We start from the raw sequence: 27,422 nt of genomic DNA on the forward strand, positions 1-27,422 counted from the left end.
CAGCATCCCAGACCAAGAGAGTGTAAGCCTCTTGCGGACCAGAGGAAGCCCTTACACACTGTTCAAAGCTAATTGGCAGCATCATTCAAATCTATTGGTTTACTGGACCTGAGTTTGGTCCATATTAAAATGAGCAGTGCTGGGTGTAGCTCAAGGTCAGAGCCTTTGCTCTGAGGGCAAAGGCTTTCAGGTAGGTTGATTTCTATTGTCTACTGAGTTAATCTGATCTCTAATGTACCTTTGGGGCTGCCTCTGAGAAACCAGTCAGAGTTTCTGAGTTGGGGGGTCTCTAGGTCCCCCAAAACCCCCCCTTGTTTTTTAGTGAGGCAATTGGGGTTAAGTGACTTGCCCAGGGTCACACAGCTAGTAAGTGTTAAGTGTCTGAGGCTGGATTTGAACTCAGGTACTCCTGACTCCAGGGCCGGTTCTCTATTCACTGTGCCACCTAGCTGCCCCTAAAAAACCCATTATTAATAATTATTTTCTCATAGTTTCAAGATTTGTGAGGTATAATAAGCACACTCACACTTCTTCTAGAGTTATAAGAACTTTATTAATTATAGGATAGCAGGTTAGGCAAGGCCAATAGGTTTCAGGATCATAGAAATAGAGAAACAAAGACACAATAACAATTCCAATCACAACTACAGCAATAAAGACATACATCACCAAATCAGGGAAGCACTAACATCTGGATTTCTAGCTGGGGAATCTTGGTTCACAGCTTCCAGAGTCCTGACTGGGAAAGGTCCGTGGCAGAGCGTCATCTCCGTGGGTGAGACTCCAGACTCCTTTCCCAGTAAGACTTAAATATAGTTTCAAACAAAGAAGACATTAAGTCAACTGCTTGCTTGACCAGAATAGATGTTTACTTCCTTCCTCAAGGACCAGCAAAGCCCAGGATATAGGAAGAACATCCTGCTTTTGATCAGAACACATTAATTTGTTTCTGGAACTTCTGCAAAACTTCTGTTTTGTTCCAAGGAAGCAGGCCAGGCTTTCGAGGAAGAAAACAAACATAGCAATCATCCTGATTGATTCCAAAAACAAAAAGGCCCCAGAAAGTCTATATTCTCATGAATGGGGAAGATCTTCCTGATTTCATAATTAATCCTTCACCAGGTCAAGAAGAAAATATTTCAAGCAGCCAGAAAGAAATAGTTCAAATATCATTGAACCATAGTTAGGATAACATAAGATTTAATAGCTTCTACATTAAAGGATTGGAGGACTTGGAATATCATATTCCAGAGGACAAAGGAACTAGGATTACAACCAATTATCACCTACCCAACAAAATTGAGTATAATCTTTCAAGGGCAAAAACCCCCAAAACCAAAACAAATATTCAATAAAATAGAGAACTTTCAATCACTTTTTATGAAAAGACCAGAGCTGAATAGAAAATTTGACTTTCAGATACAAGACTCAAGAAAAACATAAAAAGGTAAACAGGAAAGATAAATTATAAGAGATTCAATAAGGTTAAATTGTTTACATTCCTACATGGGAAGATAAGTGTAACTCCTAAGAATTTTCTTATTATTAGAGAGAGAGAGAGAGAGAGAGAGAGAGAGAGAGAAGGCATGAGTTGAGAAGGTGAGTGGCATATTATTGGTTAATAGCTAAAAAAAATTAAAGTGAGTGAGGAAAAGGAATACACTGGGAGAAGGGGAAGAGAAGTAGAATGCAGTAAATTATCTCACATAAATGAAGTAAAAGAGTTTTTACAGTGAATGGGAAAGACTGAGGAGGTGGAGGGGGAGCACTTGAAACTTTCTCACATTGAAATTGGCTCAAAGTGGGAAAAACATACACACTCTGTTGGGTACAGAAATCTATCTTACCCTACAGGAAAGTAGGAGGGGAAGGACTCAAGAAGGTAAGGGGGCTGATAGGATGGGGGATAGATTGGGGGAGGCAGTAGTCAGAAAAAAAAAACACTTTTGAAGATGGACAAGGTGAAAGGAGAAAGAGTAAGTTAAATAAGGGGATAATCACAATTGTGAAAAAATTATAACAAGTTTCTCTGATAACGACTTCACTTTTCAAATATATAGAGAACTGAAACAAATTTATAAAAATAAGAACCATTCCCCAGTTGATAAATGGTCAAAGGATATAAATAGGTAGTTTTCAGATAAAGTAATCAAAACTATCTATAGTCATATGGGAAAAAAATCTCCAAATGACTATTGATTAGAGAACAACAACTCCGAGGTACTACTCCAGACCTATCAGACTGGCTAATATGACAGAAAAGAAAAATGACAAATGTTGGGGGAGATGTGAGAAAATTTAGAAACTAATGCATTTTTGGTGGAGTTGTGAACTGATTCAACTATTCTGGAGAGCAATTTGGAACTTTGTCCAAGGGGCTATAAAACATGCATATCCTTTGACCCAGAATTACTACTACTATGTCTATATCCCAAAGAGATAAGAAACAAAAGATAAAAGGAACAATATGTACAAAAATATTTTATCAGGATTTTTATTGTTGTAGCAAAGAATTGGAAATTGAGGGGATGCCCATCATTTGGGGAATTGCTGAAAAGCTATGATATGAACGTGATGAAATACTATTATACTATAAGAAAGGACAAGTAAGATTCTCTCAGAAAAGCCTGGAAAGGCTTATATGAACTAATGCAAAATGAAATGAGCAGAACCAGAACATCGTACACTATAACAGCACTGTTGTACAATCATTAATTGTGAATGACTTGGCTATTCTCAACAATATGATGATCTAAGACAATTCCTAAAGACTTATAATGAAAAATGCTATTCACCTCCAGAGAAAGAACTGATGGATTCTGAATGCAGATCAAATTATACTTTTAAAAAACTCCTTATTTTGGGGGCGGCTAGGTGGCACAGTGGATAAAGCACTAGCCCTGGATTCAGGAGTACCTGAGTTCAAATCCGTCCTCAGACACTTGATACTTACTAGCTGTGTGACCCTGGGCAAGTCACTTAACCCCCATTGCCCTGCCAAAAAAAACCAAAAACAAACAAACAAAAAAAACCCTCCTTATTTTTCTTGTTTATTTTTTTGGTCTGTGTTTTCTTTTACAATATGACTAATATGGAACTATGTTGTCCTGACTGCACATATAATAACCTATATCAAATTGCTTGCTTTCTCAATGATGGAAGAGGAAAAGGAAGGACAGAAAGAATTTGGAACCCCAAATTAAAAAAAAACAATGATAAAATTGTTTTTATGTGTAATTGGGGGAAAAAAATAAAAAATTTAAATACAATATTTTATTGCATTGCTTTTCAACATTTTATTATATTCCATAGTTTCACAGTATTATTTTGTATAGTTTTAAAATGATGTATTTTAGTGCATTGCTTTTCATCATTGCATTTTATTGTGTAGCTTTACATTATTTTATTGCTGCATAGCTATTTGGTATTATATTGCATTGCTTTACAATATTGTACTGCATCGTGTAGCTTTTCAGCGTTTTATTATAGTTTATAGTTTTATAGAGTTGCATTGCATAGCTTTTCTGCATTGTATTGTGTAGTTTTACAGTATTGCATTGTATTGCATTGCTTTACTGTATTGTACAGCTTTTCATTATTGTATTTTGTAGTTTTTCAGTATTGTATTGCATTGTATTGCATTGTGTTTTGGTGTTTTTATCTTATTTTCCCCTCCAAGCAGGGCAGTCTGCTCTGCTTCATAAACTATGGAGACTGCTTTCTTACAGAAAACTTTTGCATCACAGGATCAATAGATGTGGAGCTGCGAGGGGAAGGGGAAAGGAGAGGAATACATTCGTGTAGTGCCAACTGTATGTTAGGTACTATGCTAAGCACTTTATAGATATTTGATCTTTACAACAATTCCACAAAGTAGGTATTCTTATTATCCTCATTTAATAGTTAAAGAAACTGAGGCAAACAGACGTAACCCTCACCCAGGTACACACAGTTAGTGATTGTCTGAGATGGAATTTTTACCCATCTTAGAGTCTTCCTGATTCCAAGTACAGTTAGTTCCCTGCCCACTAGACACTCAACCTGTGTCTATACTACTTAAAAACAAAACAAACAAAAATTAAACTCTCTTCTTAATTAGGAGATTGTGTAATTTCAAATCATTTGTAAAAAGCTGATCACTCTAACCCACTTTAAACAAGGGCTACTAGGTGTTCCTTTTGACCTAAATTCTTCTGTTTTCATGATACAGTAATTAATCTACTGGATAGCAGAGGGAGTAGGAGCTAGTTGAGAGTTGTGTTGTCAGAGTTAAATAAATTACTGCTGACAGATAAAAGAAAAAGTACAGCATAGCATTCTGCTGTTAATCAGTACAATTCAGAGTTATGCAGCATTTAGAAGTGCAGAATTTATAATTTTTTTTTTTTACATTCAAAAGATGCACATAGGAACTTGGAATTTCATTCCTCCTCCAGTGAAATCAAGGACTGAATAATGTTTCATCAAGGAAACACTCCATGTTCCTTGAAGAAACAAGGCGGGGGGGGGGGGGGGGGGGGGGGGGGGAATGTAGTAAATAGTGGAATCTGGCAGACTGATTGGGATGGGCCACACCTGTCCTGTCCTGAGTGACCATATGCTGCTGATGTCAACAGGAGAAACCACTCTCCATAGGAAGTTTGAAGGACCTCCCCATTTGGGGAAGGGAGAGTAAATGCTCGCTGAGGGGAGCTCAGTCTCTTTCTGGAGTCACCTTCTTTCTGGTGGTGCGAGCTGCAGGAGCAGGCAGAAAGAGTTTTTTCCTGGCAGTTTGTCCTGTGGGCCCTGACTACGAAGCTGTTTCCCATTGAAACTACAGACCCCAGGTGGTGAGTTAACATACAAGCCCTGATCTTTTGAATTAGCTGAACTGGAAGTAAGTTTGGGGATTGTATAGACTTAGGTTAGAGTTAGGGGGATTATCCATTTTTCTTTTTCCCTTTTCCCTTGTCTTTGATTTTATTAATTTCACCTTTGCTGTTTATTTTATTCCCATTAATAAAACCTGATTCGTTTGTGCAAAAGAGGCTGTTAGGCTCCTTTCTTTTTGGCCTGGGAGAAATATCTAAAAAGGCAGTTCAGAGGGGAGGGAGCTTTGGGCCTAGAGGTCCCTCATTATTTCCAGGACCCCAATATTATGGCGAGCCACTCAATTAACTCTCCCTATATCAAATTTGGCCCCAACAATAAAAACCACTGAAAATAATTTTAATCATTACAGGAGGCCCCTAAAATGTTGAAGACCATGAATAAAGGCTTGGACAAAAGTTCAAGATGAGTTAAAAGTTTAATTTCTGTCTAAGTATAGAGCTAGAACCAGGAGTAAAGTAGCAATTGGTAACAATTGAAGATCAATGAAAAAGTTTCCATATTAGTTTTCTTTGAATCTTATTATTACAAATATATTAATTATTCAACATTTACTTATAGGTTTTAATAAAAATGTTCCTATTTGGGTGGGTGGGGGAAGAATAAGTGAGCAGAAAATTATGTTAAATTCTCTCGCTCTGTATTCAGATCAGAAGGCTATTAGCACAAGGGTTACTTTCCAATATGTGGTTCCTTACCCAGAATACACATATGAATGCCTAGGAGGGAGTATCTATGAGGTACTGGATTATCTTTGAAAATCTGAGCCATTCACTTAGAAATCCACAGACAAGGAACATCTGTCATCCTCCCTCCTCATTCTAACAAAGCCAAAATGTGTTTTTCTGTGTATATATATATATGTGAGGTATTCTTAATATTCTCTGGGTATAAGGAACAATTATTTTGAGATACAGATAATAGCACAGTGGGATAATTTCCTGAAATTATTCTCAGATACTCAGTTTCCTCATTTGTAAAGTAGGGATTGATGACCCATGTTACTGCCTCCCACACAATGAGTACTACAAGGCTGTTCTAAGAAGGCACACCACAGCATGTCAGCATAATATAGTCATCATAGGCCTGTGGGCTGTGATTGTTACTCTGACCACCAGAAACGACTCTTTGCACATGGTCTACCTTAACACTTACCCACAGCACCCTAGATCCTAGAATTCCGAATCCCAGAACCCAAGAACTAGAGACTCTAGATTCACAGATCCTAGAATTATAGCCTATAAAATTGCAGATTCACAGTCTGTCAGACCCAGAGGTAGAACAACCATATTGATCACTGAAAAATAATGGCTTCACTTTTATTGAGTTTTAAAGTTTATAGAGTTCCTTCTTCTTCTCATCAACTCTGGAAGACAAGGACTCTAATAAGCATTATCTCCATCTGACAGATGATGAAACTGGGGCATTCACAAAGACAGTATGTAGCAATACCTGGGTGAAAGAAAGCTTCCTGGCTTCCTGGCTTCCTGGCTTCCTGGCACCAGGTCCAGCACTCCTTTTATTACAGAGCACAGACTAGAGAGAGAAGAAGCCAGAAGAGGTCACTTAAATCATTAATCTATTTGACTAATTGCTATAAGTCACTTGACTTTGATTATGAATAGGTTCACTTGATTTGATCAATTTTGCCCAATCACCAAGGGGGCAGTGAGAGATAAGAGCCAAGAAGGGGATGGGGAGATTGAGATCTCCTAGGGCTTCTCCCTATCCCCATCCCTAAACTGTGAGGCCTAGGTCTTTAAGCCCTTGATATGGCATTAGCCGAGACTGCTGGAAGAAAAGGTCATACATGACAAGATAACCATCATTATAGACATAAAGTTTGCGATCCAAGGGGCTATAGTTGATGCTCTGCAGTGTTTCAAGCATCTTGTCCAACAAGATGCTGAGGTGGTGCTCCTGCCCAGTGTTAGTGTCAAAGGCATAGAATATCTCCTCCTGGCGAGTACTTAGAGAACGCAGGGCATAGAGGACCCCACAAGCCATGAAGGTTCCTGATACCACTGGCTTATATTGTCCTGTCTGCCAGGTCTTCTCCACAGCCAGGGTGCTGGCATTGAGCCGGCTCACCACCAGGTTACCCTTGTTCTCCTCTGTGGAGTACACTACCCATAGGCCCTTCTCATCTCCTGCAAAGTCCAAGTCCTTCCAGGGCACACCAGCATACGAGAAGCGATTGTTGTAGGTAGCTCCAGGCAGAGGTTGGCGAAGCACCAATGTGTTGGTGGCCAGGTCCACCTTGGCCATGTCACCAGTGCCATAGTAGTTGAAATACATGAAGTTCTTGTAGACTGTATTGCCACTCCCATCCCCATAGCCCATTTTCCATTCCTTATAGTGCTTGAATAGTACTAGGTCATCATAGGACTTGTGCAGTCGGTAATAGTCAAAATACCTTGGGAAAGACACAAAGTAGAACATGTCACTATTGGTGGGTAGAAGCACTGAATGTCTAGGCCAAGATAGACTTCCCCTCCCTTCTCAGGCCCATAGAATCCTTTCTATTCTTCAAGGCCCTGAGGCCTACCCCCTCCAAGAAGCCTTTCCTGTTTGACTACTCCAGGACATGCAGATCTCGCTTTCCCTACCTAACACCTTCCTACAAAGCTTGAAATATACAACACAGAACTTACTTCAGAATCATAATATTCAGACTAAGAAAGAACTAAAGAGGTCATTTAATCTAACACCCTCATTTTATAGATGAGGAAATCAAGGTTCAGGATAGTGAACTGGCTTTGGGGGAATGTAAGATTTAGATCTGGAAAGGATCTTACAGGACATTAAGTATAATCCTCTCATTTTACACATGAAGAAACTCAAGCAGAGATGAGTTGTATCTTGTCAACTAGTCACTGAGCTAGTAAGTGTTTGAGACTGGATTAGAACTCAGGTCTGCCTGATTCCAGGTCCAAAAATCAATCCACTGGACCACTTAGTTATCTTTTTACCTTGTATTGCCCACATCCCCTAGCCATGAGGCTATGGATACATTATATACAGAATGGATGATATACTAGGAAGAACTACATATTTTTTATCAGGCATGGATTCTAATCCTAACTGCGTGATTTTGGGTACTTCCTTTCTCTCTAAGCCTCAGGTTCCTAATCTGTAAAATGGAGAAAACAACACTTAAACCACCTAAAAGAATTATAGTGATGGGACTTTGGTTTTTATTTGTTTGTTTTTCAGGGCAATGAGGGTTAAGTGACTTGCTCAGGGTTGCACAGGTAGTAAGCTTCAAGTGTCTAAGACCGGATTTGAACTCAGCTCCTCCTGAATCCAGGGCTGGTGCTTTATCTACTGCACCACCTAGCTGCCTCTTATGATGGGATTTTTAAACAAACTTTAAATCGTTATAGAAGTAATTAATTTTTTATCTAATGCAGGGAATAAGGTGGGGAGAGATTTGGAGATAGGCTGTATAGACCTTTTGGTCTGGAGAAACAGAGAGAGTCTGAGAGAAGGCACAAGAGGATTCCAGTATATAAAAAGAAGGGAATGATATGTTCTCCAAACCACGAGATGAGAACTAAGGTCTCCTGAGAGTTGGAAATAGGTGGTTTGTGTTGCATAATTAGAATGTACAGGTTATCTCTCACAATTAAATGTCAGCTCCCCGAGGACAGGGATTTAAAGAAAAGCATTGTCCTTTTATTTCCCAGTATTAACATGGTGCTTGACACATAGAAGTATCTTAATAAATACTTGTTGGTATTTATTAAGTAATTGATTGATTGTCCAAGTTTCCAGACACAGATAAATAGTAGCAGAAAGAACTAGAACATTGACTCCACAGCCCATATTCTTTATTCTAGCACGACAAGGACATCATTGAACTGCTACTGAAGTAGGAAGCTGACTCTGGGCAGTCAGGTGGCACAGTGCATGGAGGGTCTGGAGTCAGGGAAAGCTGATTTCAAATTCAGCCTCAGACATTTGTTAGCTATGTGATCCCAGCCCGTCTGCCTTAGTTTTTATTCAACTGTAAAATGGGGATAATAGCACCTACTTCTCAAAGTTCTGAGAAGAAAATGAGATAATATTTGTAAAGTACTTTGTAAGCCTTAAAGCACTGATGTTATTGATATGGCGACTTACAATAATAGTGTATTAAGGCATAGAGAGGGTGTGATTTGGATAGCATAAGGGAACCACCCTCACTTCTGAAATCATGCATTGCTCCTGGCTGCTCTGGAGTAAGGGGAAGACTGTCTACCTCACAGGTCTACTTTAACAAAAGTTCTGATAAAGCTACAAAATGCAATGTCAGTTTGAACTGTTATTAGCCTATTAGCCCCAGGTAGTTAGGACCAGTAGGTATGGGAACCCAGCCTTGGCCATACTATCTCTTGGGATGGCAGCATGACAGAGAGAGAGACAGAGAGAGAGGTGAAGGAGAAAGGAAGAGAGAAAGAGAGCCTAGGCAAAGGAGAGCATGGAGTGGAGTGGTGGTTTATTGTAGCTTCTGGGTAACTTACCTGCCATCAGAACGGAGTGGGGCCACCCAGTAGAGAGAGGAAATGAGGTTGAGTCCAGTGTCACGACCCCAGGCACCAGCCTTGTAGTTGAAGCCACGCCAATTGAGTTGAACCACAAGGGGGCGACTGACACTGAGCAGTGTGCCATGGGCACAGGAGCCTAGGAAAATGGAGAGCATTATGTGAACCCCCAAAGATGGCACAGACTAAGCAGAGATATTAGCTGCTCATGCCTGCCTCCACCAACATCTTGGGGGGATCTGAGGAGGGGTGGATATTGAGGCTGATTCTTTTTTTTTTTAAGTGAGGCAATTGGGGTTAAGTGACTTGCCCAGGGTCACATAGCCAGTAAGTGTTAAGTGTCTGAGGCTGAATTTGAACTCAGGTACTCCTGACTCCAGCGCTGGTGCTCTATCCACTGCCATCTAGCTGCCCCTGAGGCTGATTCTTAAGGAGTGGGAGGCAAAGGTGTGCTTTCCATTGTATAACCAACAGAGATGCAAGGATACTGGGAGAGGATTCTTCAGAGTGTGTTTCTATCTGTAGCCGTCAATATCCTCACTCACATATATAGACTTTAAGATTTACAGAATTACTTTCCCCATAATAACCTTGCAAAGTAGATAGGACAAAAGGCAAAGGGGCAAGATGGAAAGTATATTAGATGGAAAATCAGGTGAACCCTGTCTCAGAATCCCAACCCTGACACTTAGAAGCTGCAAGACTGGCCAACCATTTTTTCCGCCAATTTTAAAAACTTTTTATTTAAAGTTTTGAGTTCCAAATTCTATCTTTGCCTTCCCACTTCCCTCCATGAGATGGTAAGCAATCATATATATATATATATATATATATATATATATACACACACACATATACACACATGTGTGTATATGTGTATATAAAATATATCTGATTGCTTATATGTGCTATATATGACTAATATGGTAATGTTTTACATAATTGCACATGTGTGTAGTAAAACATTACCATATTAATCATTTTATACAAGACTCAAATAAAAGAAAAAAAGAAAGAAAGTAAAATCAATATCAGTTCTTTCTCTGGAGGCAGATAGTGTGCTTCTTCATGAGTCCTTTGAGATTGTCTTGGATTGTTGTATTGTGAAAATAGCTAAATCATTCACAGGTCTTCATCAAACAATATTATTGTTACTGTGTGCAACATTCTCCTTATTTTGTTCATTTTATTCAGCATCAGTTCATGTAAGTCTTTCCAGGTTTTTCTGAAATCATCCTGTTTGTCCTTTCTTATAGCACAATAATATTCCATTACCATCATACACCATAGCTTGTTTAGCTATTCTCCAATTGATGGGCATCTCTTTGATTTCCAATTCTTAGCTACCACAAAAAGAGCTGCTATAAATATTTTTCTACTTATTAGTCCTTTTCCCTTTTATTAGTGTTCCAGTTTTCCCAAGTACCCTCCAACATTTTCCTTTTCTGTCATATTAGCCACTCTGATAGGTGTGAGGTGGTACCTCAAAATTGTTTTAATTTGCATTTCTCAGATCAATAGTGATTTAGAGCATTTTTTTCCATGGGACTACAGATAGCTTTGATTTCTGTGTTTGAAAACTACCTGTTCATATCCTTTGACAATTTATCATTTGGGAAATGACTTGTATTTTTATAAATTTGACTCAGTTCTCCATATATTTGAGAAATGAGGCCTTTAACAGAGATTCTCGTTGCAAAAACTTTCCGTTTCCTGCTTTCCTTATAATTTTGGTTTCATGGTCTTGTTTTGTTTTTGCAAAAAGTTTTAGTTTTATATTATCAAAATTATCTATTTTACATTTTGCAATGCTTTCTCTATCTTCTTTGGTCCTAAATTCTTCCCCTGTCCATTAATCTAACAGATAAATTATAACATGCTCTCTTAATTTGTTATGGTATCACTCTTTATGTGTAAATCATGTGCCCCCTTTGCCTTATCTTGTTATATGGTGTGAGATGTTGATCTATACCTAGTTTCTGACTGCCTAAGCATTTAACCACTGAGCCTCAGTTTCTTCACCTGCAAAATGAAGATAATATTATCTGAACTGCATAACTCACAGGGTTTTTGTAAGGGAAGCACTTGGTTAAACATGAGCTGATGAACAAAGGAGTTGCTAATACTACTCTTAGAGATCCATTTTATACACTGAGTTGATGTGAGAATGAGTATATAATAGCATGTTTGTGTATGAGTATCTGTGCTAGTACCAGGGTGAATATATGTTTGTATCAGTGTACATGTTGCTATCAGATAATGTATATCCACAGCACTTAGCATGGTGCCTGGCATATAGTAGATGAATAATAATACTAATTGACAATAAATGCCAGTTGACTATGTGTAAAGTCAGTGTGTATCTCTATATTTTATATTTTTTCTGAACCACCTACCTGGAAGTTATGTGGGGCAGTGGATAGAAAACTGGGCCTTTAATAGGAAGGCCCAGGTACAATCTAGTTTCAAACAATTACTAGCTGTGTGACCCTGGGCAAGTTAATTAATGTTTGTCTTCCCTAATTTCCTCAACCACAAAAAGGGGAAGTAATAATAATGTCACATACCTAACAGAATTGTTGTGATAAAAATAATATAAATAATATGTAAATATATATAATACAAATTATAAATAAGTAAATGAGTTAATATTTGTAAAGTGCTTAGCACAGATCCTCATAAATAATAGATGATTAATAAATGCTCATTTCCTTCCTCTAATCCCTAACAAAATAGGTTGTTGGGTTTTTTTGAAAATATGAAGAGATACATGCCTGTATATATGTGTGTATTATATGTTGGGCTGACTGTGACTATGAATGTGTAAGTATATATATAGTAAGTAAGTATTAGAGAGGTGACCTGGGAATCAGAGAGATGTGGGCTCAAGTCCCATCTCTGATCCATACTGACATTGTGACCCTGAACTGGTCACAACCTTTCAGCACTCCAAGGTTACTCTCTAAGACTCTAAGTTGTAGAGAAAGTGGAGAACTGTATTAGTCATATATTGGGAATTCAATAGCTCAATACATCAGTAAAATCACAGGTATAGTGATGAATGAATACATGAATAAGTGAATGAAGGCAAAAATATAAATAAATAAATGAAATCCTATGGACTTCTGCCCCTCAGTCACACATCATGGAGAATGAATAGATATACAATCTAAATTTTCAGCTTGTGTTTCATTCAAGGACATCCTTTAGGAGGTGGGGTGGGTAGGGGAATTGTATAGGAATAGAGAGTAAAGCCCTGTTCTTCAAGGCTTGGTTTGATATGGATATGGAATGGCACTCACCAGGAGGAAGATTATGGGCCTGGTGGACAGGGCTCCGACTCTGTTCACAGTCATTCAACTGGTTTTCCAAGGCACTCACCTCCTGGCGAGTGGCTTGCAAGTTTTCTTGCTGGGAGTTGGCTAGATGCTGTAGTATGATGCTGGCATTTTGCACCTGGACAGGAGAGGAAGAGAGTTAGGGCCAAGAAACCTTCCCTGGTTATTCCAGTCCTCCATCCAGGCAAAGAAGAATATGGGATATTTGGAAAAAGCCCTGGAATTGGCATAAGACGAACCAAGTTTGAATACAAGTTCTAACATTGACTAGGACTAACTAGTACTACAGTTAGTACTAATTTCTAACATTTTAACTTGTGTGAACTTGGACAAGTTATATTCCAAGCTCTGTGCCTGTTTCCTCATTCATAAAATGAGAGGGCAGAATTAAATGATCTCTAAGGTCCCTTTAAGCCCTAAAGTTCTATGATATTATCAACTTCAGAATGTGAAAGTATAGAGGTCATCTGTACAGATAAGCTTCCTGATTTACATATAGAGAAACTGAAGAGGACCAAAGGGGCCTGGTTACTTTCCCAAGGTCACAAGGTACATGAATGGTAGTCAAGTCTCTTCCAGGTCAGACCAATTCTCTTTGACCTTCATTGCTCTCAGACTTTGTCCTTCCTAATATAACACTTAACTGTCGGGTCCATTCTATTTACTGCCTGAGTCATTATGTTGGATCTCCCCAACTAGTCTATGAGATTGTAAGGCAGGGAGTTAAGACTATGATGGGTCCTTCTCTTATATCTGCCACAGGCTGACTCGGGGATAGGGAGGGAGAGTTGTAGGTTTAGTGGAGGAAAGGTCAATATCCTGACTTCCTCAGGCTAGGTTGGGCACAATTTTCTTGCTCCCTACCATTGCAGCTTGATTCTTACCCCGATATCCACAGGAGGACAAAGTGGCACAGGAGGCCCAGGTATGTGTTAATAAGGTTGATACGATATGGATGTGGGCAAAGGAGTGGTAAAATGGAGGGTGTGATATTATAGAAATTGGATAAGAAATATAATATGGGAGTAAGACATAGGATATTGTGACATAAGATATGGAGAGGGTAGGCATGAAGTGCATGATAATAGGGAATGTAATACAGAATGATTGACACCAGGATTTGGTCCCAGATGTCATTGGTGAGGAGGGCAGGGAGGAATCACAAGGAATCGTTCAATCATGGGATTGGCAGCTGGAAGAGGCTTTAGATATTCCAGAGCCCCAAACCTCCATTTAACAAGTGAAGAAACCAAGGTGTTAAGAAATGAAAAGACTTGTCCAAGGTCATACTGGTTTTAAATATTAGACCTGAGATTAAAAACCAGGTCCCTTGGATCCAAATCTATGGGTCTTTCCAGTATACCCAGATGGGTGTCATATGGAATTTGATGACATGGAATATATTATAGGAGGATTTGGAGGCTGTATCAGGAGAGAAGCAAATGTGGGAGTATGTGATATGGGGGGGTGTCATATGGGAGATGTGATATAGAGAGTGATATCAGTGTGTATAATATGGGGGTGATGTCAAGGATGGAGAGTATGTAAAGTATATACAAGTGACATGGGAGTAGGTGAAACAGGGAAGGAGGAGGTGATATGGAAAGTGGGTGTCTGATAATGCACCTAGCAGAGGCAGTCAGAAGCTGAAGAGGGTGCTAAGGATGGGGCTCGCCTCACCTGTCCCTGGACCCTTTGGAGGATCCCATTAGTGTTGTTGCCTTTGCCTCCCATCAGCCTATCCCGGGCCTTGAGTTGGGTCAGGAGTCTCTCAGCTCCCAGCAGCTCCCACCGAAGGGCTTCCCAATGAGGCTCAGTAGAGGAGGGGGAGGTGTGGCCAGACCTAGACTCTGACCCAGAACCCTGTTGCTTCCACTGCAGGTCCTGCATGAGTTCTAGCTTTGCCTTCTCCTGGGCCAAGGTGGCCTGAGTGTGCTCATCTGCCTGTCAAAAAGGAAAGGAGAGGGGAGGCAAGAGAAAGAAGAAGAAATAGAGGAAAATATGGGATCAAGAAGAGGAATATAAGTTAGCACTATCCTCCCTTTCCTGGCACCATGGGCTGTTCCCCTACTTCCCTCTAACATCACTGTCAAAAATTGATTGGTTTTGCTGAGTATTTTTTCTCTTCTTCCTCTTTTTAAACAATTCTTTGTTATAAATGATGACTCTCTGGGAAGGGAGAAATAATACAAAGAAAAGTTTAAGTGATATAAAAACAAAATATATCAATAAAATCTATCCATCTAAGATAAACCTGTCTCAAAAACCTTCATAGTTTTCCTTCCTATCACCAACAGATTAAGGTGTAAACAGCCCGGTGTTGAAACTATTTTCCTAATTTTATATCCTGCTGATACAGAAAACCAAACAGGTCAACCTCTTTCTACCCCTGTATATGATATTTCATTTAATTTTGATAAAGGATTTCTAAGGTCCCTTCTAGTTCATCCAACGAACATGTCTTCCTAACAAGATGCTGCTTCCCAAAGGCCAATCTCTAACTCCTCTATCAGCATTATTCTGAAGTCTGAAGCCTACTGAATGTAACTGGAGAGACCCTAGAAGGTGTCTGCTTCACCCTTTGCTTCCCAGTGACAAGGTCTAAATTTCCCCACATTCAAACTTCTTTCCTCAAGAACCTTCTCCAAATGTCCCAACTAAAATACACATCTCTAATCTTTGTGACTCAATGGCTAAATCCCAGAATTTAACCTTAGATTAATATTACTTATTAGACTGGGATAGCTCTGAAGGCAGGATCCTGTTTATTCCTTCTGGGTCCAGGATCCAGGTCTCTTCCAGACCAGGAGCCTCCTAAGGACCAAACTGTGTCTTCTCCATCCATTGTCCCTCCCCTCTTAGGGCTGGAATTTCAGTCCAACTCAATACCATGTAACATGGTAATTAGTTGACCCTAGCCCCTCCTTCCAGAATTGCTTCTCTCTATCTCTCTAGGACACTTACTTTGGAGAGCTCCAGCTCATACTTCTCCACCAGCTCTTCCGTAGCATTCTGTAGCTTCTTTATTTGCTGCAGGGGGATGGGACTATTGGGCAGATAGACCACACAGACACAGTTGCCTTGTTCATCCAAGGAGCCTGCCACATTGTGTACCACCTGAAAATGCAAGGGCCTCATAGGATAAGTTTATTATATATTTAAAAGGAATAGCAAGTTGTATATAATAGATTAGCAGTTTCATGTGTAATCTTTTTTATTATACTATGTTATAGTAATGCTTGTTGCATTTCATAAATTAAAAATAAAAACTAAAAAAAAAAGAAATGACATGGGCATCATAGGCTATGAAAAGATGTTATGAAGCATAAGGAGGCATGATGATATGGGACAAGACATGATGGAGTGGAATAGGGCATGATAGGGGTTAGGAACACTGGGGTTAACTCTGGTTTCCAGGGTCCACTACAGGGCCCCTGAGGATACACTGTATTTCTCTTCCAGTCCTATCATCTATCCATCTACCTACATAATAGAAGACCCAAGGTTGGGAGGTGGAGTGAGGACTTGGCAATGGGGATGGAAGAAGAAATAATTCCTCAGTATAGGCCCTGCAGGAAGGACTTCCAGGACCCTGCCTTGTATACTTCCTGGAGCTGATCCAAACTGTAGGCTTTGTCATTGTGACTGACTGTTACAGGCTTGACCTGCGAGTGGAAGAAGCAAACTATTTGAAAACTTCTTTTTAGAGAGATGAGTAGAACCTCCCTCTCTTTAAAAAGGGATTCCAATTTTCTGTTCCTTGATCCTTCAGTAACCTGAAGGATCGAGTTAATGAGTTTCCCACCCTACCCCTCAAAAAATACACAATCATACCTATTTATATATTAGGATCATAGAATTTTGAGCTGGAAGGAATGTTAGAGATACATCTAGATAAGGAAATTTTTTTTTTTTAGAGGCAATTGGGGTTAAGTGACTTGCCCAAGCTAGTAAGTGTTAAGTGTCTGAGGCTGGATTTGAATTCAGGTACTCCTGACTCCAGGGCCGGTGCTCTATCCACTGTACCACCTAGCTGCCTCTAGGCAAGGAATTCTTAACCTTTCTTCTGTTATGGACTTCCCTGGTAGTCTGGTGACTTCTATAGATACTTTCTCAGAATAATATTTTTAAATGAATAAAATAAATCTATAGGATCACAAAGGAAACCAATTATATTGAAATGCAGTTATCAAAATATTACAATATAACTTCAATGACCCAGCTAAGATACCCCTGATCTAGACCAATCCTTTTATTTTATTCATGGAGAAATCAATACCTAGAGAGTCTGAATGTTTTGCTCAAGGTCACACAGGTCCTAAATTGCAATAAGGATTTGAGACTGGGTACCTCAATTCCAACTCATTTATTCAATCAATAAACATTCACTACATGCTAAGTGGCAAATTGGGTAGATTGCCGGGCTCAGAGTCAGGAAGACCTGAGTTTGAATATTACTTCATTTATACTGTAGCTATGATCTTGGATGAGTCATTTAACCTCTGGATCAGTTTCTTCATCTATAAAATGAGAATAATAATAGCATCTACCTCCAAGGGTGGTTATGAGATTAAAATGAGTTAATGTCTGTAAAGCACTTTGCACAACTTAAAGCTCTATATAGATGCTAGTTGTTGTTATTATTTCATGAGCAATGCACAGGTACTGGGGACACAAAGACTAGACATTCTTTGCTTTTTCACCAGAGCATACTGCTTCTTCCCTAAGACAACAGGGCAGGGACAAGCATAGGGATGAGGCTCGGTAATTTACTGATGTCGAAGGATATAGACTATAATGACTGAGGAGAAGACTGGGAAGGGCTCTGAGGGGCCATAGACAGTAGACTTCAATGAACCCACCCATCTGAGCAGTGATAGGGGAGGAATTAAAAACAACAGAGATAATGGGGAGGGGGGCTGAGTAGAGAAAGAGCTGGTTAGTTTTATACTGCAAGGACGTAAGACTGCAAAGGCAACACCAGAGGCAGAGACCCAGACTTTGGGGATTGGAATATTGGGACTATGTCCCCCGTGCATTTGAATGAGAACCCTTGGACTATCACTCATGATCTTCTCCTCAGGAGCAGTCACTCTGATGGGGATCTTGCAGGACAGCAAGGGAGCATTTCCACAGAGCAAATCATCCAATCCCTACAAATTCCTTCTTGCCCTGCAGCCTTCTCTAATTCAGTCTAGAGTCATTTCTCTTCCTAGCCCATGTCCTCTCTCAAGAGGAGTTTCCCAGTCCGTGGAACTCCTCATTGAGTAAAGCTAGAATGATAGAACCTTGAAGTACAAGTCAGGAGAGATCTGGTTTTCGATCCTGACTCTGACATTTAATCTCTCTATGTCATCTCCAAGTTCCTTCTAGCCCTGACATTTTATAGGCTGATGATTCTATGGTTCTCTCCATTCTCTGTCCTACCCCATTTATAATCCCTTTCTCCTTCTTACCTGGGGATGGTTAGACAGCACCATGGGCAACAGCAGCCCTAGGAAGAAAGCTGAGGAGCAATGCATCTGGTCTGTGGGGATGTAGGCCAAGTGGCTATTATTACCAGGGACTACTGCAGTGCCTTTTATCCTTGTCTTGGGGGAGGAAGAGGAAGATACACTGATCTTTGAAGTCATGACAGTCCCTTGGGGGGCAGGGGAGAGAACAGGGTGTGGGGTGACAGGCTCAGACTTTCTTCCCAGACATCTAGAGCCCAAGTGATGAAGCCAGGGAGCCAAGGTGACAGGGCCCCCAGGAATTAGGAAACTTCCTTAACATGCTGGGGGTCTTGTCTGTCAAGACACTCTAATCCCACCTTTAGCTCTGCCAGGCCTCTGTGGCTAAAAAGATTAAAGTGAACCTGAGCTACCTCTCTCCTGCCCTGCCCCACTGGGGGTAGCTCTTTTCACAGGGGATTAGGACCAGAATGAGGCCCCACAAGCGTCACTGCAACCCAATCTGAATCTCTGGTACAACAGTATGTTCCCAGCCCAGTGCCTGAGGTGGGATAGACACTATAACATATTTGACAGGGGCAGGGGTTTGGGGGTGGGGCTGGATTTGTCCCTGGGAGCATTGTTTCAGAGTGTATGTCCCAACACCACCTCCCCCCAGGCCTTGATTCAGATCCTGGACACTCTGGGCATCACGTTTGACTTCTGCTCCCCCATTCGCCACTCCTCTGTATTCCCTACCCTGCCCTCAGCTCCCACTCTTAAGTAGCTCAGTTCTCCCCAAGTCTAAACTACATTGTCTGGGCATAACCTTGAAGGGCCTCTCTAAGATCACCAGCCTTTCTAGAGCCCCTTCATAATTCTGGCAATCCTGAACTCCTGCCATATTGATCTTTTTTTTTTAACCATAAAAGTATTTTATTATTTTCCAGTTACCTGTAAAGATAGTTTTCAACAATTGTTTTTATAAGATTTTTGAGCTCCAAATTTTTCTCCCTCCCTCCCTTCCCTCCCCCTCCCCAAGACAGCAAGCAATCTGATATATGTTATATGTGTGCAATCACATTAAACATATTTCTGCATTAGTCATGTTATGAAAGAAGAATCAGAACACAAGGGAAAACCTCAAAAGAGAAAAAAAAACAGCAAAAAGTAGAAACAATATGGTTCAATCTGCATTCACAATCCACAGTTCTTTTTTCTGGATGTGGAGAGCATTTTCCATCCTGCTATATTGATCTTATGTAAGTCTCCACCCTGTCTCCCTGAGACTCTGGTGCAAGAGCAGTCATGGGGTCCAGACAGAGTCCTTCTCTGCTGTCAAATCATCTTCTTAAAGTCAAATTGATCTTGTTAAAAAAAATAGGTCCTACCTCTAATCAATAAATTGCAGTGGCTCCCTATTACTTTAGGATCAAAGATAAAATCTTCTGTTTGACTTCTAAATGCCTTCATATCGTGGACTTTCCTCTCCTTTCCTGTCATCTCAGGCTTTGCTCCTCTTCATATACTCAATGATACACGGACACTGGCCTTCTTACTGTTCCTAGTACAGGACACTTCATCTCCCGACTCAGGGCATTTTCACTGTCTGTACCCCATCCCCGAAATGCTCTCCATTATGTGTCTCCTGGTTTCTTTAGCATCCTTCAAGACCCTGATAAAATCCCACCTTCTACAAGTAGACTCCTGGTACCCCTTAGCACTAATGCCTTCCCTCTGTTGATTATTTCCATTTCACCCTTTATACATCTTGCTTGTACGTAGTTTTTTGTATCTCTTTCCACCAGCAAACTGGGAGCATCTTGAGAGCAGGAACTGATTTTTGCCTTTGTTTATTTCCCCAGCTCTTAACATAGTGCCTGACACACAGTAGGCCTTTAGTAAATGTTTTTCCATTCATTCCTGCCCCTTCCCCACCCACCCAACACCCTATAGCATCCTCCTCTTCTAGGACCTAGGCCATTCAATATTCAGTAAAGAACTATATAATAACTGATGTGTGGGTCTTAAGGCTCCTGAGAGCCTTAGGGTGATACAGACAAAGCACCTTTCCTCATAATTTCACTCAGCATGCAAGTCGGGGACTAGGGATCAGTGGTGGGACCTAGCCATCATCATCCAGGTACTAATGGTAGGGGCATGGGGGGGGGTGGTGACAATCTATGGGAACTCTGAGTCTGGCTTTAGGATGGCCAAGAAAGGGGCTTGGGCTCTCTGCTAAGTGAGGGAAGGGTTTCACTTTCCCACAGTCTCTTGACCTTTAGAGAGTAGCAACTCTCAGTAACTTAATCCTGAAGTTTATTTATAGGTCTGTAACTCTGGGATAGAAAGATTGGGAAGGCAGTAGGGTCACATCCTAATGGCATGAAATCTCCCTCTGACCTCCCACCTCACAACTTCTCACAACCAAGTCTTCTTCCTGAGCCACAGTTTATTCTCTCTCTTAATCTACCTAAGCCCTTGGCATCACACTGTCCTCCCACTTCAAGTAAAATGTATTTGTTTAAAAATTATTTCACTCTTCTGGTTCTCTTCTAACCTGGAACCCTTCATAATAGAATGTGGATTTTCAACTGACAGCATCTCAGAAGGGGAAGAGAACTCAGAAGTCATTTAATTCAAACCCACCCAGAAATGTGCACTCACTCTACTACAACACCCCTGACAAGTAGCCAGAGAGGCTACCAGGCTTACAGAGACTTGGTTGGGGTTGAGACTAGAGGTGGACCACTAGGACCACAAACAGAAGCTTATTAATAGAAAAGGGATGGTAATACCCTGCTCACTCTGAAAACAAACTTTTACTCAAGGAATTTAAGAAAATAGCAAAACATTTGCTAGATCTTATACTGAAAAATCTATCATCTCAAACATATTCTATGCATAGAAAAGCATATCATTATGGTGATCAAACTAAAATTTTCTAATGAATTCTGTAATTACTAAAGCCAAACCAAGTTAAACATGGATTTATTAAACTTTGAAGATATGAGGGTTGAACTTGATGGCCCCTTGAACTTGATTCACACCAGCTCCAAATGTATGAACTCCTGAATACTAGTTCCTAAATACCCAAATTAACTACAAAGGACATAGGAAGGAAGATGCTATCTGCATCCAGAGAAATAACTGAAATAGAACTATATATAGAATGATTTTACACACACTTGTGTGTGTGTGTGTGTGTGTGTATACCTATTTGTGTCTAATGGTAGCCATCTCTAGGGTGGGTGGTGAGAGAAGAAAAAAGGAAAAAAAGAAATTTACATGATAATTTTATTATATATTTAAAAGGAGTAGCAAGTTGTAAATAACAGATTTGCAGTTCATATGTTACAGATATGCTTGTTTTACTCCATAAATTAAAAATAAAATAAATATCTAAAAAAAACAAAAAAAAATCCCCCCAAAATATATGGCTTCAAACACAAACTGTGTGGTCCTTGGCAAATCAATTAACTTCTATCTGCCTCACATTCCTCAACTGTAAAATGGAAATAATTATAATAGTACCTAGCTCCCAGACTTGTTTGAGACTCAAATGAAATAACATACATATAGTGCTTTGCAAGCCTTAAGGAAATATATAAATCCTAACCATTATTATTAGTATGTGTAGAGTATCCAAAACCCTCCACCCAATCAAACATCCTGATTGGCCAAAGGGCAGTTGAGATTGTAGGATGAATGAATGAATGAGCTTGATACAGTGTACTCTAGTAGATAAATTTTGAAATCAGTTTGAGGTGTCCTGGGTCAATGATGCTATTTTCATTTTAGAGATACAAGAGGATGGATGAATTACCCCAGAGGAGGAGGTGGGTTTCATTTCAAGGATCAGGGCAGTTTATAAACTGCAGAAAGATGAATGACCTGGTAAGATATCCTGGATCAGTTCCAAAGGAAAAAGCTGGTAACCCAAGGTACAGAATGTAAGCACTTTGGGAGCAAAGACTGCCTCATCTTTTAAAAGAATTATGTCCTCAGCACTTAGTAGAGTACAATTTTTAAAAAATCACTTAGTAAGAATTTATTGAGCCCCTTGCTAAGATCCAGGCACTGTTCTAGGCACTGGTGACACACAAGCTAAAATAAGTCACTTAACTTCAAGGAGTTTATATTCCATGGTGGAAACAATATAAGTATGTCCAAAATATATAGAAAATAAATATAAGGTAATTATTTGGGAGTGGGACCAAGAGCTGGGAACAATCAGGAAAGACCTCATGGACCAGGTGGCTTTGTTTTGAGTTTTGAGGGAAACTAGGAATTCTAAGATGTGGGAGTCACCCAGGAAGACATTCCCCTGTGTCTAAAGGCAAGAGGTGGGAAAGGGATATTTTGTGTGAAGAATGAGAATGCCAATTTGGCTGTACCATAAACTGAATGAATATATAATAACAAGCCTGCGAATGTTCATTGGAGGTAGGTTGTGAAGGATTTAAATTGTCAAACAGAGGTGGCTGTATTTGATCCTAAGACGTGCCGTAACAGGGAGCTATTGGAGTTTATTGAGCAGTGGAGTAACAGAGTCAGACCTGTGTATAAAGAATGTTTGTTAAATTTGAAATCTGAAGTGAGGCCTAAGGTCCAAGGAGAGATCACTTACAGATCAAATGCATCAGCTTCAGAAATTAGAATATATTGTTCCTTTGTGAACCTGGAAGTTCATGAGAAAACTGATTCCATTTCGACCTAATATTTCTGGAAACTTAGAGTGTAGAATGAGAGGTGATTGTCCCTGTCTACAAGGTCAGGGTTTATGTATCTTTCAGACCAGAAATATCCTTTGACTGTTATTTCAATTTGTTAGCATTAATAGGATAGACAAGGAATGGGAAAAGGAGGAGGTGGGCACATATGTGTCCCAAACTACCCTTTCTCATTCCCTATTAACCACGAATCTGTGTCAAAGTTCAATTCTGTCAAGACTGGTTGAGATGAATCCTATTTTTTTTTGTGGGACAATGAGAGTTAAGTGACTTGCCCAGGGTCACACAGCTAGTAAGTGTCAAGTGTTTGACGCCAAATTTGAACTCAGGTCCTCCTGAATCCAGGGCCAGTGCTCTATCCACTGTGCCACCTAGATGCCCCTGTATTGTATTACTCTTATGTATATTATGTATTACTCTTAGCTCCTTGAGGTCAGAGAAAGGCTGTCATTAATCAGTCTCAGTCTCTCTCTCTCTCTCTCTCTCTCTCTCTCCCCACACATATCTGTAACACCTAGACAGTTTCTTTTTTATTTGAATATGCTGGGTGTCATAGACTTATGATTTTGTCTATTCAGGTAGCTCCCTAGTCTGGAAATTCCCTCTCCTAAGTCAGAATGGCATGTGCTCTATAATTTTGTCTCAGAGAATTACCTGGGCCACTGAGAAGGGAAAAGACCTTTCTAGTGTCAAACAGCCAGTAAGTCGGTGGAAGGACTTGAAACCACATTGTCTTGCCTCCAAAGCCAATTCTATACTCACTCTGCCATGATATCTTTCATATAGGAGGGCACTTCATAAATGGTGGCTGGATTTAATTTAATTTAATTTATTGAATTGAGACAAGGCCCAAATCCTGCTTTTAGGGCTTAAAATTGTGTTATAGAGGTACTAGCCTCAGTTCCCCCAACTTATATGCAAGGGAACTATTCTCAGGGTCCCCAGCCTGAAGGCCCCCAGGTTGACACCGATGCAGAGATTCTCTTTTCAGAATTCTTAATCTGACATAGATGCACAAACATATCCTGACCTTCTGGTGTGCCTGGTCTGATGCCCTGACCTTATATCCCTCTGTTTGACAAAGACACATAGACAGGCCCCATTCTCTTAGGTGTCCAAAGCAGATTTATGGGCATAGACAGGTAAAAAAGGACACAGACAAATGAAGAAAAACTGTAAGTCTGGACATACCCAGTAGTGAAATATTTATATCACGCATGGGTCAGGATAGAGAAAGTTGAGAACATTTCAGACTTAGAGAATAGAACCCAGGATGAGGATTTCAAAAATAGAGGCATGTATGTGTGTGAGTGTGTGTGTGTGTGTATGTGTGTGTGTGTGTGTGTGTGTTGGGGAAGAGTAGGAGTGTGGGGAAAGAGATCATATATTCAAACAGGATTCACAGAAGGACAAACTCTCCACCTGGTTGGCCTCTCTGGATTAGGTGTCTTTGCTTATCTTGGTAGAGAAACTCCAACTGACCTCTATTCCCTTCTCACCCCAACTCTACTGGGTGCCAACAAGCGCAGGATTCTCTCAGCAATACATCGAGTCCTGACCCCATAGACGATGGGGTTGAGAGCAGGTGGGATCACCACATAGAGATTGGCCAGGAGGATGTGGACATGTCCTGGGACAGTGTGTCTGCCAAAACGGTGGACAAGGAAGGAGAAGAGAGCAGGAATGTAAAAAAGGAAGATGACACTGGCATGGGCCCCACAAGTGCTGAGGGCTTTGTGGCGAGCACCCTTGGATGGCAGGCGGAAGACAGCATGGAGGATGAAAGCATAGGAGATGGTAATGAGCACAGCATCCAGGACTGGGGACAGTAATGTTGTGGCAAGCCCATACCAGATGTTGACTCGGGTATCTCCACATGACAGCCGAGCCACACCCATATGCTCACAGTAGGTGTGTGGTATTGCTCTCTTCCCACAGTAAGGCAACTGCTGAAGCAAGACTACAGGCGGTGTCATCACACATGTGCCTCGGGCTAGGGCTATCACTCCCGCAGCCCCCACCACTCGGGGAGTGAGGAGGGTGCCGTAGTGCAATGGCCGGCAGATGGCCAAGTAGCGATCCAATGCCATGGTCAGCAGTACTGAGGACTCAGCCACAAAGGCCACATGGGCAAAGAAGAGTTGAGTCAGGCAGGCCCCAAAAGAAATCTCTCCAGAGAAGCCCCATAGCACAGTCAGTGCCTTGGGTACTGTGGCTGTGGACAGGACCAAATCAGCTGCAGCCAGCAGCCCTAGCAGCTGGTACATGGGGGCCTGTAGGGCTGGGTCAGCTGCCACCAAGGCCAACAGCAGGGAATTCCCAATCACTGAAGCCAGATACAAGAGGCAGACAGGCACAGAAAGCCAGGCATATGCTGCTTCTAGCCCTGGGATGCCCAGAAGGAAAAAAGGTCCTGGATCCAGGGTCAGGGTGGTATGATTGAGGATTAGTGTATGACCTGGCTCCATTGTCCGCCTTGATTGGTCCTTGACCCTATAGTGGCTGAATAAAGGGATTTGAGAAGAACAGTTTGAGATTCTTGGGGAAGGAGAGGGATTTTTGAGATTATCTATCCCTCTGCTTTTTGTTGGAGCTAAGGATTTACTCGCCAATTGCAGGCAAAAAGGAAGTAGGATGAGGTTTGGAGACATATATTTCGTCTTGCTCTGAGAGTTCCTCAGGATCTCTCATTGGTCTGTTCTTATGTCCTCTCACCACCCACCATGGTGGGGAATGCTTTCCTGGTGTTCAATCTAACCACAATCCCTTCCATTGTCAAGTGGCCCATTCTTTCTGGCCTTACTATCTCCAGTGATTTGTGATTCTATGAATGACTGATCCTTCAGAAATAGTTCCTCTTCTGTAACTCAGCCCTCCACCTCCACTTCCCTACTTGATTTCTCTGGGTCCTTATTCCATCTCTGAAAATTTGATTTTCCCCATTGTTATTCCCTTATCTTAGTTCCCCCAAGCCTCTTTTTCTCTTCTGTCTCCATCTTCCTCAATGCCTAATCCACTCATCCCCTCCATTCTTAGGGTTCCATACTGTGAGTGGGACCTAACATACCCTACCATTACTGTTATCCTACAATACCTGTTCTCCAGGGTTCAGTTCCTCCGTTGGTGTGGATGGTATGACCCTGATTCACCTCTATGTCTCTTCTGCCCATTGGGAGGCCCCTTCTGTTGCTTCCTATAGGACGAGTTTGCTCTTACTCAGCCACAGCAGGCTTGCTTGAAGAAGGTTAGGGTTCCTCAGAGAATGAATGGGACAACCGGACTCTGGCTGAAGCAGGAAGGATTTAGGTTAGATACAAAGAAAAGCCTCTATAATACAGAAATGGATGGTTGAAGAAGAGCTCGGGGTAGGGATAGAAGGTCTGGACTACAGGAGGCAAAGTCTCCTTTGGGAGGGGGAGGACTCTATACCTACTAGTTACTCCATGTCTATAAACCAGGGACTCTGTTCCTGATTGCAAGAAGATCAGATCTTTTACTGACCAGACCTCATGGAACCTGACCTTGTCTCAGGGATTCTTCTCACTATAATCTGAATCTATCCTCTCTAAAACCCCTGACCTTCCTGTTCCCTGGGTTCAAAGTTTGGTCAAACCTCTGCCATTTTCACTATACCCAAGGACTGTGGCTACCACACCAGCCTTTCCTACCTGTCCATATACCACTGAGGCTCAAGTGTCTTCTTTTTGAGAGGCACTGTGGTGAAATGGATAGAGAACTGGAACTGGATTCAGGAAGACCTGGGTTGGAATCCTTTCTCTGACCATGGGCAAGTCACTTAATATCCATGTCTCTGTTCACACACCTGTAAAATGAGGCTAACAATACCTACAATAATACCTATTTCAAAAGTTTGTTATGCAATGATCAATGTTAAGCATTTAAAAAACTTTATACCGGGGGCAGCTATGTGACACAGTGGATAAAGCACTGTTCCTGAATTCGGGAGTACCTGAGTTCAAATCCGGCCTCAGACACTTGACACTTACTAGCTGTGTGACCCTGGGCAAGTCACTTAACCCCCATTGCCCCACAAAACAAAAACAAACAAAAAAACTTTATACCAATCTCAGTTACAGTTATTGGCATTCTCAATATTTATTTACAAGAAAACAAAAGAGGTCAGAACTCCAAACAAAGGGTAAAAGTTATAGATGGAGACATTCCAGTTTGATATTGTGTAATTTAAGATTCTAAATGTGGATTCTAATATGTTCCCCCAGTTTTGGGGGGAAACTGACTAAAATCACTGATAAAATGAGTTTAGGTTTTTAAGGGTTTATTGGAAAATAGAAAGAAAAAGATTGAGAAACAGAATTCCAACAGCCTGGCATTCCTATCTTTCCTCAAATTTCCTGTGAAGTCCTATGCCGCCACCACCACCAAGTCAGAAACCCCAAAAAGCACAAGAGCTCTTCACGCAGGCTCCCTCTCCTCCTTCCTGTCTCCTCCCAGAAAATAGGAGGCTCCTCAAGTTGATTGGCTGGTAGCCTTGATAGACAGCAC

The 27,422-nt window shown here is 40.9% G+C and overlaps 2 protein-coding genes across 2 annotated transcripts; both read right to left on the minus strand.

The window, feature by feature from the left end:
* Nucleotides 1–6,606: 6,606 nt before the first annotated feature.
* Nucleotides 6,607–26,068, minus strand: LOC122748078 (olfactomedin-4-like). Its single transcript, XM_043993802.1, has 8 exons — nucleotides 25,993–26,068; nucleotides 18,190–18,374; nucleotides 16,330–16,398; nucleotides 15,698–15,850; nucleotides 14,414–14,677; nucleotides 12,698–12,851; nucleotides 9,375–9,534; nucleotides 6,607–7,285 (listed from the first exon to the last, which is right to left on the minus strand). The coding sequence occupies exons 1-8, from the start codon at nucleotides 26,066–26,068 to the stop codon at nucleotides 6,607–6,609; spliced, it is 1,740 nt and encodes a 579-aa protein (XP_043849737.1).
* LOC122746198 (olfactory receptor 52D1-like) lies at nucleotides 24,383–25,366 on the minus strand. Its single transcript, XM_043991669.1, has one exon. The coding sequence runs from the start codon at nucleotides 25,364–25,366 to the stop codon at nucleotides 24,383–24,385; it is 984 nt and encodes a 327-aa protein (XP_043847604.1).
* Nucleotides 26,069–27,422: the final 1,354 nt, after the last annotated feature.

Source organism: Dromiciops gliroides, chromosome 3 (genome assembly GCF_019393635.1).
Source record: "Dromiciops gliroides isolate mDroGli1 chromosome 3, mDroGli1.pri, whole genome shotgun sequence".
NCBI lineage: Eukaryota > Metazoa > Chordata > Mammalia > Microbiotheria > Microbiotheriidae > Dromiciops > Dromiciops gliroides.

Coding starts and splice junctions, on each gene's coding strand:
- LOC122746198 (XM_043991669.1), bottom strand. CDS start 25,366: ATGGAGCCAGGTCATACACTAATCCTCAATCATACCACCCTGACCCTG.
- LOC122748078 (XM_043993802.1), bottom strand. CDS start 26,068: ATGGGCAGAAGAGACATAGAGGTGAATCAGGGTCATACCATCCACACC. Junction 14,678..15,697: donor ATGAGCTGGAGCTCTCCAAA/GTAAGTGTCCTA, acceptor CCTTTTTGACAG/GCAGATGAGCACACTCAGGC. Junction 12,852..14,413: donor TCCAAAGGGTCCAGGGACAG/GTGAGGCGAGCC, acceptor TCTCCTGTCCAG/GTGCAAAATGCCAGCATCAT.